The sequence below is a fragment of the Lampetra planeri genome, chromosome 47, assembly GCF_965212315.1.
Source record: "Lampetra planeri chromosome 47, kcLamPlan1.2.h2, whole genome shotgun sequence".
Classification (NCBI taxonomy): domain Eukaryota; kingdom Metazoa; phylum Chordata; class Hyperoartia; order Petromyzontiformes; family Petromyzontidae; genus Lampetra; species Lampetra planeri.
Window position 1 is genome coordinate 5,693,314 of NC_136153.1, and position 14,891 is coordinate 5,708,204.

The 14,891-nt window shown below is 44.7% G+C and overlaps 1 protein-coding gene across 4 annotated transcripts; it reads left to right on the plus strand.

The window, feature by feature from the left end:
• Positions 1 to 1,740: 1,740 nt before the first annotated feature.
• On the plus strand, positions 1,741 to 14,151 carry LOC144733535 (heterogeneous nuclear ribonucleoprotein Q-like). Of its 4 annotated transcripts, none has more exons than XM_078615497.1 (13): positions 1,741 to 1,824; positions 4,020 to 4,194; positions 5,424 to 5,542; positions 5,974 to 6,081; positions 6,463 to 6,576; positions 7,030 to 7,206; positions 7,684 to 7,819; positions 8,250 to 8,455; positions 9,219 to 9,368; positions 9,817 to 9,950; positions 10,066 to 10,604; positions 11,956 to 12,085; positions 13,249 to 14,151. In XM_078615497.1, exons 2-13 carry the CDS (start codon positions 4,023 to 4,025, stop codon positions 13,250 to 13,252), a joined length of 1,989 nt encoding a protein of 662 aa, XP_078471623.1. In that variant the 5' UTR covers positions 1,741 to 1,824; positions 4,020 to 4,022; the 3' UTR covers positions 13,253 to 14,151. The 4 variants fall into 4 exon arrangements, with proteins under 4 accessions (XP_078471623.1, XP_078471621.1, XP_078471620.1 ...); XM_078615495.1 differs by having other exon boundaries at positions 11,956 to 12,048; XM_078615494.1 differs by having other exon boundaries at positions 11,956 to 13,905.
• The last annotated feature ends 740 nt before the right edge of the window (positions 14,152 to 14,891 follow it).

Here is a 14,891-nt window from a genome sequence, read left to right on the forward strand (position 1 = left end):
GCTGGTTGATGAAATGTAAAGTTACTTTAACGCACACGCATGTCCCCTTATATTCAGAGGCGCGGACCATAAAAACCGATTCTAACAATTGCCATGCCTGTCAACCCATATGGTGTACCAGTATTTATGTGCAGGGAAATTGAGTTTTCATGTCCATACAGCGTACAGCCGTTTCAACACGGGCAAAAAACCCAAATTGTCTGTTTCTCCCTTGTGATGGGATTTTGTAGGATGAACGTTGAGATTTATAAGGAGTACGGGGTGGCCAATAAGGTCTGAATTGGTCTGTAATAAGCTAGGGGCACTGGTAAGGGATTGACAGGAATGAATTGGGGTATTTCGGTAAAGTCACGTAGGTTTAAAATAAATTAAATCACGACGTTTCCATGTTATACCTACGTGACTTTACCGAAAGAACCAAAGAGTATGGATCCCTGCAGTCACGAAATGAATTGGGGTGTTTGGCCAACTACATCGATTGGTGTCTATACATATGGGAGGGACACGGCAGCGCCTGGGGAAACGCCCACTCGTGCGAGGGGGGAACGCTCAATCCCTTCGCAGATGGAAACAGACGTTGGAGCATAGTTCAAGTCAAGGCCGTAATCATAATATATATTCAAATATGCTCAAAGTGCCCCCCCCCCCAATATATTGCTATAAACAATATTTTAAAAAAACATTTCTATGCTATGTAAATTAAAACATATAACAATGCATAGAGTTCTGTTTATATGGTTGTGGTTATGGTGGTACTTTATAAATCCCTAATCTCTGTCATTACATACAATGAAACAAGAAAAGGTCAAAAAAGAGCACTGTAATACAATACACGATTTTACATTATTGTAAAAAAAGAAATAAAAAATCCATCCCATGTGTTAGTGAATTTTTAAATATATTAGGCAGGAAATGTCAGGAAATTTATTTTCAAATACATTCGTTAACGACATTTCGGGGAATGGCCCTTCTTCATCGCACATAAAAGGTCGGTGGCAGTTGTTGGTGACGTCATCACGCAGCAGACGTTTCCTGTGACGTAACCGCGTCGAGCGCGCTGACGTCATGACGCAAACGCACGCGTGGCCGGGCTCGCCTGGGTGTAACGATTCGTTTGCTCAACCATCGCATCGATTCCTACGCACAGTTTCAGGGTGCACTATGGAATCGCGCACGAATAAATGGAATATTTACTCATAAATACGCAGGATAGGAGCGCGAACACAGCGTGCTTAATGAAAATCGCTCCTAAAATTGCGCTTCCACGGTGCACCACAAGGGCGACAAAAACATTTCTTAGATCGAATTCTGAATCGATGAGGTTTACGATTGCGGTTCAAAGCGATTCCTTTTGCATCATTCCATTTAAAAATCGATTTAACTATAAAATCAGAGCTGTTATGATTTTAAAAAAGTAATCGTTTTCTGGACACACGACTCGATGCGATAAGTGAAAGGCTTAAGAATCAACGTTAATCGATGAGTGTCTGCGAACCGTTGAAAAATACTTAACATCGATTCCTTTCGGCGGTGCCTTGAATCGACGTTCGTCACGGCGCGCCGACACGCGTCGGTGACGTCACGACGCAGCCACCCGCGCCAACCCACGCGGGGCGGGCGACGTGACGTCACCGCGCACACCGCCGCGATGACGTCACCGCCACCGCCCCTGCGCGGAGAGCCTTGGAAACCCCGTGGCACAAAGCCAGTTTACCCCCTCCCCGCGGGCCCCCCTCCCCGCCCGCCCGCCCCTCCCAGCCCCGCCCCTCTCTCGCTCGTCGCCATTTTGTGTGAAGGCGGCGGCGGCATCGCGTCGAGGCGAAGGTGAGTTGCTGACGGCCCTTAAAGTCGCCGCGGCATTTCGCGTAACACTTTTTGTTGTTGCTGTGGTTGCTGCTGATGTTGCTCGGCGTTGAAGCTTGTCGTTGTTACCCCCCCCCCCACGTCAAGCGCCCGTGCGTCTAGCGGGAGCGCATCGCCTCTTGTGTTTTAATTGAATGGCAGCCGACGTGGTGGTGATGGTGGCCGTGGTGGTTTTGTTTGACTGCCCACCAAAGCCTTTATCGAGTGAATGAAACGCGAGGCTCGGAACGATTTAAATCCACGTCCACGGGTCTATTTTAACACGACGGCGAAACGTGTGACACTGGATACAACGACGCGGTGGGGGGGTAGATTAGAAGAGAATGCGGCCACCGTGTTGAGGAGGAGGCTTTGCCCTGGACGTGGCATGGACGTAGAGGGCACTTGGCGTGCAACGCGGCGGCGTGGGGGTGTTACGTGCGTTTATTCCACCTTTTATTAACCAAATATTTTAGGGAGGGAAAAGAAAACCACACAAGTCCACTGCAGAGATAACTTGGCATCTTGTGGACGATTTTTGCTCCGCCTTTTCCCCCCACGGAGTGGTTGTTTTTGCGCAGTAGATTCACCAATTTGAAAAGGGGAGTAGATTTTTTTTTTGGGACGGGAGAAAGAAGCGAGCAGCCATTTGAGGCGACATCTTCGCTTCGGCGTGATTTGTATGGCAGTACTAATAACGAACGTTGCATGAAATTTTTAAACATTGAATTTTTATAACAAAACGCCATTTGCAAGGCTTGCCTCGATTGATGTGTGGGGGTACAAAGGATGGGGCGAGATTTCATGCACAAAATGCAACCTCTAATTAATTAAAAACAAATTAACGATTTCTTTTTAATGCATCCATATTTACAAGAACAAAATCGTGGCTTTGCGTTTCATACATTTCAATAGGCTCAGACCTACGTAATAACATCAGCCACCATCTGACCCCAACAAGTCCACATGTATTACATTTGAGGTGCAAATTACCCTCGCATTTATTTTTGTCAGTTTGGACATACAGTAAAGACATTTTTTTAATCCCCGTCCTCGGTTAATTTTTAATGGCAGAAAAGTGTCTGGTCTCAGCAAATCAATGGGTTTGCAAGGATGTGCCTCTCTTTTTTACTCTCCTGGAAATATAAACTGTATCCCACTGGGATTGAGTGAGGATAATGTAGACATTTTTCCATGTGCTGCTCATAGTTTAGCAGCAGTTTGGCCCATAGAGAGGTCTTTCTCCACGACCGAAACTGTTAAGTTGACCACACAGGTGTGAAGGGGAGTCGGAAATGTGTGGTTTGCCTCCCTGGGATAGGTGCTGTTTGTGAGAAATCGTAACCAACATGCTAAGATATTGCTCTACATCCATTTTTTGGCCAGTGCTCGACACAAACGTCGGCAGAAAAGAAGTTGAACTCTTTATGATTCATGATTACTATTCCTGAATCAAATGCGCATCCAATATTAATAGGACACTGCAGTTTAGAGCGTGAGGTGGAACAATGGCAGTATATAAATCATCACATTCGCTCGGCAGATTATTTGACAAGTGTCCTCTGCGTGCTGGGTAGGTATCTCGGGTTTTAATTTCACCCTCAATATACCACCAATAGAACACACTGACCTCTGAGCTGCCATGCAAGGACTTTCAGTTGTACCTGTTTCCTAATTGCAGAGGCAATGTGTGCTCAGTTTCCCAGAATACAATGGTTAATCGCAAACTGACTTGAAATCAATGCACATTTGTGATGCTTATTGTTTACATTTTTGCTGATGATTGATATGCTATTAGTACCATTGTTTGTCAGTGTGATTTTTTTTTACTCCTAAAATGTTACCATCCATGTTTAATATTCTGTAATTTATCGGGCCAATCTGTGCGTATGTGTTGCCATTTTGCGTATGTGTTGGCATTATTCACCCATTCCATTTAATCCACCCATTTGTTATTCATGTAATTGTCTTGTGTTTTATTTTAATTGAGTGAACAACAACATAGCCAGACCATGGACGGCATACATAATTCAAATTTATTGAGTTACCCAAGTACATTAAGTAAAGTAATGTAAAGCCCTAGTGAATGGTGCCACTTGATGCGGGCACATGGTGATTTAGGTACAAGCACCTTGCAAGGCCTCAGGTGTGTGATGCTGCTTCCCGTGACTCCGCAGAGGATGTCCTTTGAGCCGGTGGGTAACGGTAGCCTGAAGATAGAAGAGGCAATGGACGAAGAGCCAATGGACACTACAACAGCGGCCGCCAACCACTCGGAGCACTTCCAGGCTCTGCTGGACTCGGGCATTGGGTGGAAAGTGGCAGAGAAACTCAACGAGATTTACCTGTCAGGTGTGGAGCCAGAGAAACTTCAACCCCTTCTCACCCCTTTCCCCCCCCATCATGAGAGAATGTTAATGCCCAGGACCATTAGACTATAAATGTGCTGAAGAACAACTTCTTAATGCAATGCTATTTGTGCTTTCAATATGCCTTCTGATGGTGAATTTTTAATGAGGAGCATCGTTTATGCTGCTAAGCTTTTTCAAGTTAAAGCAAATGGCAACTGAAATTAAGTTAACCATGAAGTACTTAATGTAATGTGCTTCTTCTATTGGTCCAGCTTATTACAAATGCAGGGATCTTATGGGTCAGTGTAGTTTTGTTATGGGTTGGAATAGTTTTCCAAATGTCACATTGAAGATGACTACAACAGAAAGTGACATTTTAAAACTTCATTGTAATGGCTATTCAGCCTGCACAGCTTGCACTGGCTTTTGAAGGGAGGGCAAGTATTTTAATTCTGATCAGCATTTTTGCAAGTCCTGTCAAACAGACATGCAGTAAATGTTTGTGTAACTCATTTTGCCAAACATTGTTAAAGCCCCAGGTGCAATGCCTTTCATGGAAAATGGATGCCTGCATGGCCAGCCAGTAACTATTTTTAAGAATGTGATAGTCTACTATGCTGTCCGTGGTCTGGCTATGTGTTTGTCTATTTCATTAAAATATTTCTCCAGAGTGCGCTACTGAGTTGCAACTGCGTCGTTCACAGTGTGGTCCCGACATGGCGTAGGGTAACACGTCCATTACAGTTCAAATAGTGCACGTGTGAGACGTTACATTTCTATAAATTGTGCATTCCAACACACAGAATGTAGCAGCTAATCTATATATTTTTTAAATATTTTTTTGTAGTAGACCTTTTTTCCCTCTCTCTTAAGCGGGGCCCAGTGCTAGTGATTACTGTTCATGGTGCTGATTGTTTAAAATTCTGAGTTTAAAAATGCTTGTAGAATTTTTGGATTCCTTATAATCTATCCTCACTTAAGTAAATTATAACGTTGGCTAACAGTAAACCCTAAATTGTTGTTTCATACAATTCGAGAAAGGCATTCACATTGGGGGAAATTAATGCTGATGTAATTTTAAGCAGAACAAAATTGCTAATTAAAGACTGTTAAAGAAGGTGGACACTTGAAAAACTACTTGAAATCTCTACTTTTATGAAGGGATGAACTTCTTTGCCTAGTGGCCACTTATCTGATGCACATGTCTTTGTGCTTTTCTGGGCCTGACAGGGCTCGTGACCCACGGGGACTTGGACGGGCGGGCTTTGGAAGCACTGCGAGAGTTTAGCGAGGAGGGGGCGTTTGCCGTGCTGCAGCAGTTCAAGGAGAGCGACCTTTCGCACGTGCAGGTGACGATTCGATCAGCACCCTTGGCTACGTACTGTGCGAAAGAAGTTGTACATACATGCGTCACTTGCACCAACATAGGCGTACTGCAGCCAAGACCTCTCAAAATGGTGTTCTAAATTAACTCTTGAATAGGTTTGTTAATTGTAGAAAAGTGCATATTTAGACTGTTATCCCTAAGTCTATTGACTCAGGTCTTTAGTGCACTTGGCAAGTCATGATTGTTGTTCCACTCCTGCGTGAGATGTGAGTAATTCAATTGGGTGTAAAAAACTCGCTTCCAGACAGCCACTTTGATTTTGTAAGCTTTGGCAATGGGAATGTTCCCTGCATATAATACGGCTGCAGTATGTATGCTTAAAAAATAGCTTATTTGACTGGTTCTTTCGAGTGTGTGATTTATATCCCTAAACGAGCGTGTTGCACATTACAGAACAAGAGTGCATTCCTTTGCGGCGTAATGAAGACCTACCGGCAGAGGGAGAAGCAAGGGGGGAAGGCCCCAGAAACCAACAAGGGGCCTGATGAGGCCAAAATAAAGGTGAATACATTCTTTAATCATTAAAATACGTTATGACCGTCACCTGTTGGGTGAAAACTGCCTGTTACGGCATTCAAAATCCTGTCCTATTTCTTTTCTTGGTCTGGCCATGAGGTCAAAGCACACTGACTGGCATATCATGCCTGCTTTTGCACATTACATGTCTTGTGCTTGCTTTTAGCCAAATGCATGTGCACACCAGCTCGTCGCTGATGTTTTTATTGGCACTCTTCGACAAAGCCAATTTTAATACAGGAACCATCTGTCAAATTATTAATAATGACTAATTTATCATGTTTAAGTAAGCACTGCTTAGTTTTGTAATTGTCAAGTACTGATTACATTATTTTGAACCCTTCCTGCTGCCATGTGCTTGAACAGGAACTGCTGGAGAGGACTGGCTACACACTAGATGTGACAACAGGGCAGAGGAAGTATGGAGGGCCACCCCCAGATGCAGTTTACAGTGGACAACAACCAGGCACGGGCACCGAGGTACTGATCCCTCTCTACCTTTGGCTGCATGAACGTTATTACTTTTAATTCCTTCCACTCAATGTTTAAACGTGTTTTTATAATCCAACCCTCTCGGCAATACAGTTCAGAAACCGTCAAGCGCAGGCATAGTTTTTGCCGATGGTTCGTGCAATTGAGTCACTTTTAATTGAATATCACGAGCATGTTTACTTGTAAATGTGATTCCGCTTGTTTGTAGCTTATTGGTTTGAAACATAAATGCAAGGCAAATGTTCAACATATTTAGAATAACATACTAAAAAATTAAAACGTTGTTTTTCCCTTTTGTGTTTCTATAAATATATGTGAAATCCCAAAACCTACATGGTTTTTTTCCCTAAAAATCACTGAAAAAATGTCAGTTTTGTTGCCAGATAGAAGGGTAAAAAAACAATTATCAATCACTGATTTGTTGGCTGCTGCCTTCTGCAGGTGTTTGTTGGCAAGATCCCACGTGACTTGTTCGAGGACACATTGGTGCCGCTGTTTGAGAAGGCGGGCCCCATCTGGGACCTGCGACTCATGATGGACCCACTCACCGGACTTAATCGAGGCTACGCGTTCCTCACCTACTGCAGCAAGGATGCTGCTCTTGAGGCTGTCAAGCTGGTGAGCCTATCTGTGTTGGCTTTCATTTATGAGTATGAACCTATGTTGCAGGTTGGTGAAGCAGTTAGGGGACCCACATTAAATTGTCAATCTTTTCATTCGCCATTGCTGGGGACTTATGTACGTTAAACTTCATTCTTAGCCAACTGTGCTAATTGGAAGTACAGGGGGAGGGGGGGGTAAACATAACTAAAACAATTTTACTCGAATGGCCAGCTTTATTGTGCAGTACTCTTTAGGTCAGCACCAAACCCTTGTGCATTAACCATGCCAGCTGCCGCATGCGCAACAGCATCGTAAAACCTGGCACGGAGCATATGCTGATAGAATCGAGAGCCAAAACTAAGATAACGTGTGCTGCATTGGCTCCGGGTTCTGTCCGCAGTTGCTCTGTGCCACTCATGAGTTCGAATAGCAAAGCAGCACTTCCTTGGTCTCGCGTGTGGTGTTTAATGTGGTGGGTTTGTTTCCTTGCAGTGCGACAACTACGAGATCCGGCCAGGAAAGCACGTGGGCGTTTGCCTGTCCGTAGCCAACAACCGCCTCTTTGTGGGCTCTATCCCCAAGAGCAAGACCAAGGAACAAATTATGGAGGAGTTTCAAGACATAACAGGTGCTTCCCTTTGCTGTGGCTGTTTTTGTGCTTTTTGTCCATTACCTTGGTTAGAGTGCTCTGTCGAGTTTAATGTTTGGGTTTAACACTTACAATTTGGTGTGAAATTCAAGTGATAATACGATTTTGCAAGGAAGTGATGGCGTTAAGTGTTTTTTGAATGCATGAGGGCCATTATGTTTTTTCAAGATCTACATCTATGCAATCATCGTTATCGGCTCATGTGCCACGTCACGTCGCCGACTAGATGATCACCTCTCCACTTGATTAATTGTGCTTGCCTTGGCGAATCACATCCAGCCGATGTGTTTATTAATACATCGAATCCATGTTTATTCTGCTTATTTTAACATGGCTTGCCATGGTCGCTATGCACTTGCGGTCCCTCATGCATTTTTGTGTGCGCGCGCCTGCCTGTGACATGCTGCAGAGGGCCTCACGGATGTCATCTTATACCAGCAAGTGGAGGACAAGCGCCGCAACCGCGGCTTCTGCTTCTTGGAATTTGAGGACCACAAGACGGCAGCTCAGGCGCGGCGCCGCCTCATGAGCGGCAAGATCAAGGTTTTCGGCATCCCCGTGTCGGTGGAGTGGGCTGACCCCATCGAAGAGCCCGACCCGGAGATCATGTCCAAGGTGTGTGTGTGTGTGCTCGTTATCCCCACCCCTGCTTTTCCTCAGTTGCCAATAAAGAGAGTGAGCTGCCTGTTTTTTTTTCCAATCGATGGAGAAACTTCAAGTCAAGTGTAGGAGCTTCCACTGAGACGGCACACATTGTTGCGTTCACCATCCAGTGCCAAAGCCTAGGGTCCTTCCTGGAAAAGCCCCTCAAACGTCCGCCTATCTCCAAATTTTACAGTAACGGTCGATCAGATGCTGTCACGAGTGGATTACATTTTCTGCAGTAGCCCCCCCCTACTTGGTTAGATAGTCATTCCCTTGGTACCCCTAGATTCTGTAAAGAGACCAGGGAACAGTTAAAAAGAGCAGTTGATGCCACTTGAAGATTCCTGCAAGTTTCATTGTTGCTGTGCTTAACCTTCCGAGCCGATGTTAATGCGTGTGTATGGATACTCTTTGGTTTTTTCGGTAAAGTCACGTAGGTAAAGAATTAAATAAATTAAATCACGACGTTTCGGAGGCAACACAAGCTTCCGAACTGTCGTGATTTAATTTATTTTCTTTTTTACCTACGTGACTTTACCGAAAAAACCAAAGAGTATGAACCCTTGCAGTCACGAAAACTTCAAATCTAGAAAACGTGTGTATGGAGGTTAATTTTTCTGTTTGTCTCGTGAAATGCTTTATTTGCTTGAAATTCAAGTCTTGATAGGGAATGCTTTCATTTTGGGAAGAAAAGCCGTGTCCTGCTGTACCAACCATGTGATGAACTGTACAGGTCAAAGTGCTGTTCGTGCGCAATCTGGCATCGGCTGTGACGGAAGAGATTCTGCAAGACACGTTCTCTGTGTTTGGCAAGCTGGAGCGCGTCAAGAAGCTTAAGGACTACGCCTTTGTGCATTTTGAAGATAGGGACGATGCCGTCAAGGTAAAGCCAGCGATGTTAATTTTGTTACCCTTTTCTTTGTATGTTTACATTTTTGTAATTCCCAGATAGGCAGCTTTAATTGTAGAATTCAAATGGGGACCTTGCAATGGTTTGCATTAAAAGATAAGTGTAAACATCTAGTATGATACCAAGATTCCGATGTAGGTCAGTGCTCGATGGACTATTTGTTCATTATTAGACTGACATACATCTCAAAAGATGCATGATAACATGGAAATAACTTTTATTATACGTTTCTTATTACGAATTTGTATTCAGGTGCTTTTATAATCGAGCCAAATCTTTTTTAAATGACCCATTGCATAGGTCAATTTCCCATATTGTGAATACCTTGTACATTTAATAACTTGAACTCATCTGTTCATTCAGCACAATTTGTGCACGCGTTCTGATGCCAAACTCCATTTTACGATTTGCATCCTGCTAGGCCATGGACGAGATGAACGGGAAACCGCTGGAAGGAGAGCCCCTTGTGATTGTGCTTGCAAAGCCGCCTGACAAGAAAAAGAAGGACCGGCAAGCCGAGCGACAGGCACAGCGCTTCATGTCCCGGCAAGGAGGGTACGTGTAACGCACGCTGTACGCGCACCCACGTATACTGGAGTACCGCCGCGTCTACTAAACGACCACTTGTTCACGCTTAACTTTGCTTTTTCCCCCCTCGACCCTTCCATAGATATGAGGAACATTATTTCCGCAGCGTACGGGGAGGACGTGGCCTTGGGGGCCGCTCTGCATACGCCTACCCACCCGACTATTACCCCGGCTACGATGACTACTATGACGACTACTACGCAGGCTACGACTACCACGGCTACCGCGGCGGCTACGAGGACCCCTACTACGGCTACGACGATGGCTACCGGCCACCCAGGGGAGGCGGCGTCATGATGCGTGGCATCGGAGCCCTGGGCCGGGGCAGGGCGTTGGCGCGAGGGGGCGGCCGGGGAGGCATCGGCGGCCCTTCCCAGCGCGGCACCCCCAGGGGTGGCGGAGGGGGCCCCCTCTCTCGTGGCCGAGGCCGCGGCGGACGAGGCCTGCGGGGTGCCAGGGGAGGCCGGGGAACCGGAAACCTCGGAGGCAAACGCAAGGCAGACGCCTACAACCAGCCGGACTCCAAGCGCCGCCAGATGGGGAACCGGGGAGGGGGTGCCTGGGGATCTCGTCCCATCGCACAGAAGCCCCTGCAAGCGGGTGGCGGTGGCGACTATGGCGGTAACTATGGTTACAGCTCTGCAGACCAGGAGTTCTATCAGGATTCCTACGGGCAGCAGTGGAAGTGAAGTGGCAGAGGCAGAGCCAAGCCCAAATGTGCCTGCCTCCTCTTGCGCATTACCCTCCTGTAGGTTTGTGGGTTAGATACCTCCATAATCCCCCACCCTCTGACGTACCCTCCCAGCTCTCCCCATTCCTTACCCCTCTCAGTGATTTGTTAGGTATGTATCTTCACTTCATTTATGGTATATCTTGGCATTTAAAACAAAGAAAGTCGCCCATTTTTCTGTTGCATTTAGTTGCATTGGCTTACTTCAACCGGACATCTGCACACACCCATGGTGGTCGCCTTATCAGGCGAAACAAAGATCAGTTTTCGACGCTGTCTGGCCCGATGAGAACCTGCCAAGATTTGAGAGATGAAGAAGGCATTCCATTTTGGCTACTGTGACTCTGGCCAAAATTTATTTTTATGGCCGATATTGCTGAAACGAACAGAAAGTGAATGTTTTGAAGGGACAGCCCACCATTGTCATCTTCCGCAAAACTAAACACATTTGCTTTTCATTTCAATTTGTCTGTATTTGGGCATACCGTAAACATACTCGTGTCCAACAATGTTCTAAATTTTGCTGTTACAGATTTTGCGGTTAAAATTCTGGTTGTTTGAATTAGAAAGTGCGCAGTACATGCTACGTAATATGGTAGTCAAATTTAGACGCGAAATTTCTTTATTGGCTTATGGCTGTCCTCAAGGATTATTTTGCTTTGTTGCTTGTTGTTACTGTGTACTCTTTGTTTATCTGCATCCATTAAATAAATTTTTTATAAATTCAAAAAAAAAATTGAACAAAACGATTTCAAGTATGTGGCGACAATTTATTTGGACGGAATTAAAAATTTTACACACAAATGCACGTCCGGTGATCCACATACTCCAAGCCCACATGCATTAGCATTCCAAATTGAAGTGTTCACACAATGTTGAGTTATGTGTCGATTAAACAAAATTGAAAGGTGACCAAAGTTATTTAATGAAAACGCCAAAAAATCTCCTTGCATTTCACAAGCGAAAAACATGAAACATTTCAAAAACACAACTGACAAAAAAGCCTTTCAGTGAAATTGTGAAACCGTTGAAGTGCACCCCACAACTTCAAACGGGTGCTTTGTGAAGACTGCTCTCGTGCATTAGCTCATAAGAAGCTTGTGTTTTTGTTTGTGTTGTACTTTTGTATTGGCCAAGAGACAGGGAGAGAAGACAAGGCATGCGTGGTGTGAGCATGCTTAAGTGCATACCTTTGGGGAGGGACTGCTGTTTAATGGTTGCTTTTTGTCCCCTGGCTAGCAGGGCAGAGTGCCAGGCCGGTCCTGACCTGTTGTCATGACGACCTGTCGCTAGGCGGCGTGGTTGCCGTGGAGACTGCTGGCGGGGAGCGCGTGGGTAAGAGCGAGCGAGACAGACCACGGATTTTGCTTAGGTCAGCACTGCCTTGGCACCATCAAACCTCCATTGTTGCTCCGCACACTGTGCACGTGGATCACAGCACAATTCTGCAATCGACCTGGGGCTGAAAGACGGGTCTGTGAGAGAACCTCTTGACCAGCACTGTAAAGCGAATGAAATTTCCCTAAGAAATCTCGGGAGGGGCTTGTCAACTTGTGGAAATTTTGTCTGGTTTGTGTTTTTTTTACATTAAACTTCTACACGCAAATTTTTTATTAAAGGCAGGTTTTACAGGCAGTGCAAGCAAATATTGTACTGCGTTTTTAGTACCAAACAATTGTGCAATTGCCGTGTCCATTTTAAAACTTATTAAATATTGCAAGATGGTGGCAATGTCTGGATCTTTTGGGGTTTAGAGCATATTTCCTGGAGTGCCTGATTTAAAAATACCCAATACAAGCCCCATTGTGGGTCTGAGGTGAAGAAATTGTGTTAAAAGAACTTTAATCCTTGTGAAAAATTTCAAGCGATGAGCTGTGATCCAGCACTTTACAAATTCACTGACGTGTGCTTCTGCTTATGAACATGTGTGTTTAAAAAAGGGCTTGAATCACAATGTATTCAATTATTTTTAGAGTTTCTATTCAGCACATTACACAAATTCTAAAAGGTACAAATTGTTATGCGTGGAGAGGCAAGGAGTTTGAACATTTTACTTCGATGCTGTTTTGCCAAATTTCTCATCGCATGGTGGTTTTTGGTAAAGTGAAGACAAAGGGGAAGAATTTCCAAATTGCAGTGTTTAAAAAAAGAAGATATAACTGCTGTGTTGGAGACCCAAGCATCCAAATGTTTCCAATTTCGGCAAAATCCTGCGACCCCATGCGTGAGGCCCTGATCAAGAAAGTCGCCGATCGTTAACGTGCTCTCCTCGGCTGAGGATGCAAAGGCCTATCCTCTCAATTTGGTGGTGGCCCTTTATGTGCTGCTTGTGCTGTGTGTGCTTTTATGGTAAGTGGTTATGTATACCCCCTTTTTTTACTCGTTTATGGAAACATTTCTCAAGTTTAATGAATGGAATGTTTAATATTATTTGTAAAACATCCATTTGCAAGTGACATTTTAATCATTGCCAAATTTTTGTTACGGAGTTAAAGCCATGTAACTGTTAATTGTATTCTCATTTTTTGTTTTTAGCTGAAAGATGGATGTGGTTCTTTGAGATTCCGTCTGCAAGAGGTAAGTACCAAGGTAAGCTTTGCACAGTGGCCCATTAAATAATGGTGCATTGAGAGTGGTTTATTTTTCCCCCATTGAGTTGCATTTTGCCCTGACTCCATGTGATGAAGGTCCACTATTGACTGGCTGCAAATGTGGGGCTTGCCTGGAATCCAGCACCTCTGGGTTGAGGGATCATGTTCCTGAAACTCCCAACTGGAAATGTTAGAGTTTTCCCCTGCCTGGTTTGCCAGGGCGTGGCATTACAAAAAGTAAATTTTTCATCTGTTCAAGGATATGTTCCCCCCCCATTTCTGAGTACGTACTCTGGTTCCTCCTGCACTAACAGCATTAATAGTTGGACATTTGTTTACACCAGTTCCAGCAGCCTCTGCGTACCAGGTTTCCTGCACTTGCCGTGTGAAAAACGCATTCCAACCAGCATTTTGAGGTGCAATTTTCATGAATAAAACTTCATTTTTAGTCCGAGCAATTGATGTTCAAGATTGTCATTGAAAAAGTGGGATGAGCCACATGCATAAGCTACATCGGAACTAAAACTATTGAGTGAACAGTTCTGACATAAGCACTTCTCATCTGTAACTCGCTGTTAAATAAAGTATGGTTAAAATGTAACGTGTTGATTTTTTTATACACCGGAAGACCTCCAGATGTGTTTGTGTACTGATCACTGCAAATTGAAGATTCTTGCTATACAGACGCACCGCATATTTTGCAGGGTTTTTCTTGTTTCGCAGCTGCAAAACGTGCATTTCGTGTGGATTTGTGATGACCAAAATTTAATTGTGTGCTTTATTGAAATCGAGATATTTAACCACCGCCATTTTCCAGCGAATAAAGCTGAACTACACGACTTGTGAATGCGTTTACGTTACAGTTTTATATCGGGGCTGGGCTTTTTTTTCTACATTTAATATTTTATTGGTACATCGTCATCGCCCCCCTCCCCCTCATCGAAACCTATGGGGGGGGGGAACATTTACGGTCCTCGGACTCGAGGCTGAAATCCCTGGATTTTGTACATTCGACGTGGCATTGAGGTGCCCTACGTTTGATAATAAATGGCTTTCAAACTGGCAAACGCATACTATTTTTCAATTCAAGAACGTGGGACATTGTGATCGTCATGCGGTGAGTGAGCTATCTTATTGTTTTGCAATGTGGAACAATCCACGGCTTCGTCAGTAATTGGCTTACACCGCGAGAAGCTTGCTTGGTGATTGGTTGATGATTTCAGTCGGCCGCCTGGGTATTTAAGCGTGGGCCGTGGTCCGCGTGGTGCCAGCCGGTGGAAAATCGCAGTGGTTTCAGCCGCCACCTGGGGGCGATGTTGAGACATTTCTAAGTGCTCTCGGTGGCGGGTGACAATCTTGAGTCGACCGCCCAGTGCGGAGTGGGGGTAGGCTGTAATTGACCTTGACCCACATTGAATCAGGTCGTGAAGTATTATTGCTAAGCAACCATGATATACCTAGGAAGGCAAAATCATTTTTTATTCGGGTTCTTAAAAGTGGAATGACAAGGGTTGTGGACAAGGTTTCAGTTTTTCATTTATTAGGTACTAGCTGTACTACCCGGCTTCGCCTGGGACTTGGATTTAG

Excerpts from the sequence above, each read along its gene's own strand:
- LOC144733535 (XM_078615494.1), top strand. The coding sequence starts at position 4,023 with ATGTCCTTTGAGCCGGTGGGTAACGGTAGCCTGAAGATAGAAGAGGCA. Across the intron at positions 4,195-5,423 it reads CAACGAGATTTACCTGTCAG|GGCTCGTGACCCACGGGGAC; the intron begins GTGTGGAGCCAG and ends TGGGCCTGACAG. Across the intron at positions 9,951-10,065 it reads TTCATGTCCCGGCAAGGAGG|ATATGAGGAACATTATTTCC; the intron begins GTACGTGTAACG and ends ACCCTTCCATAG.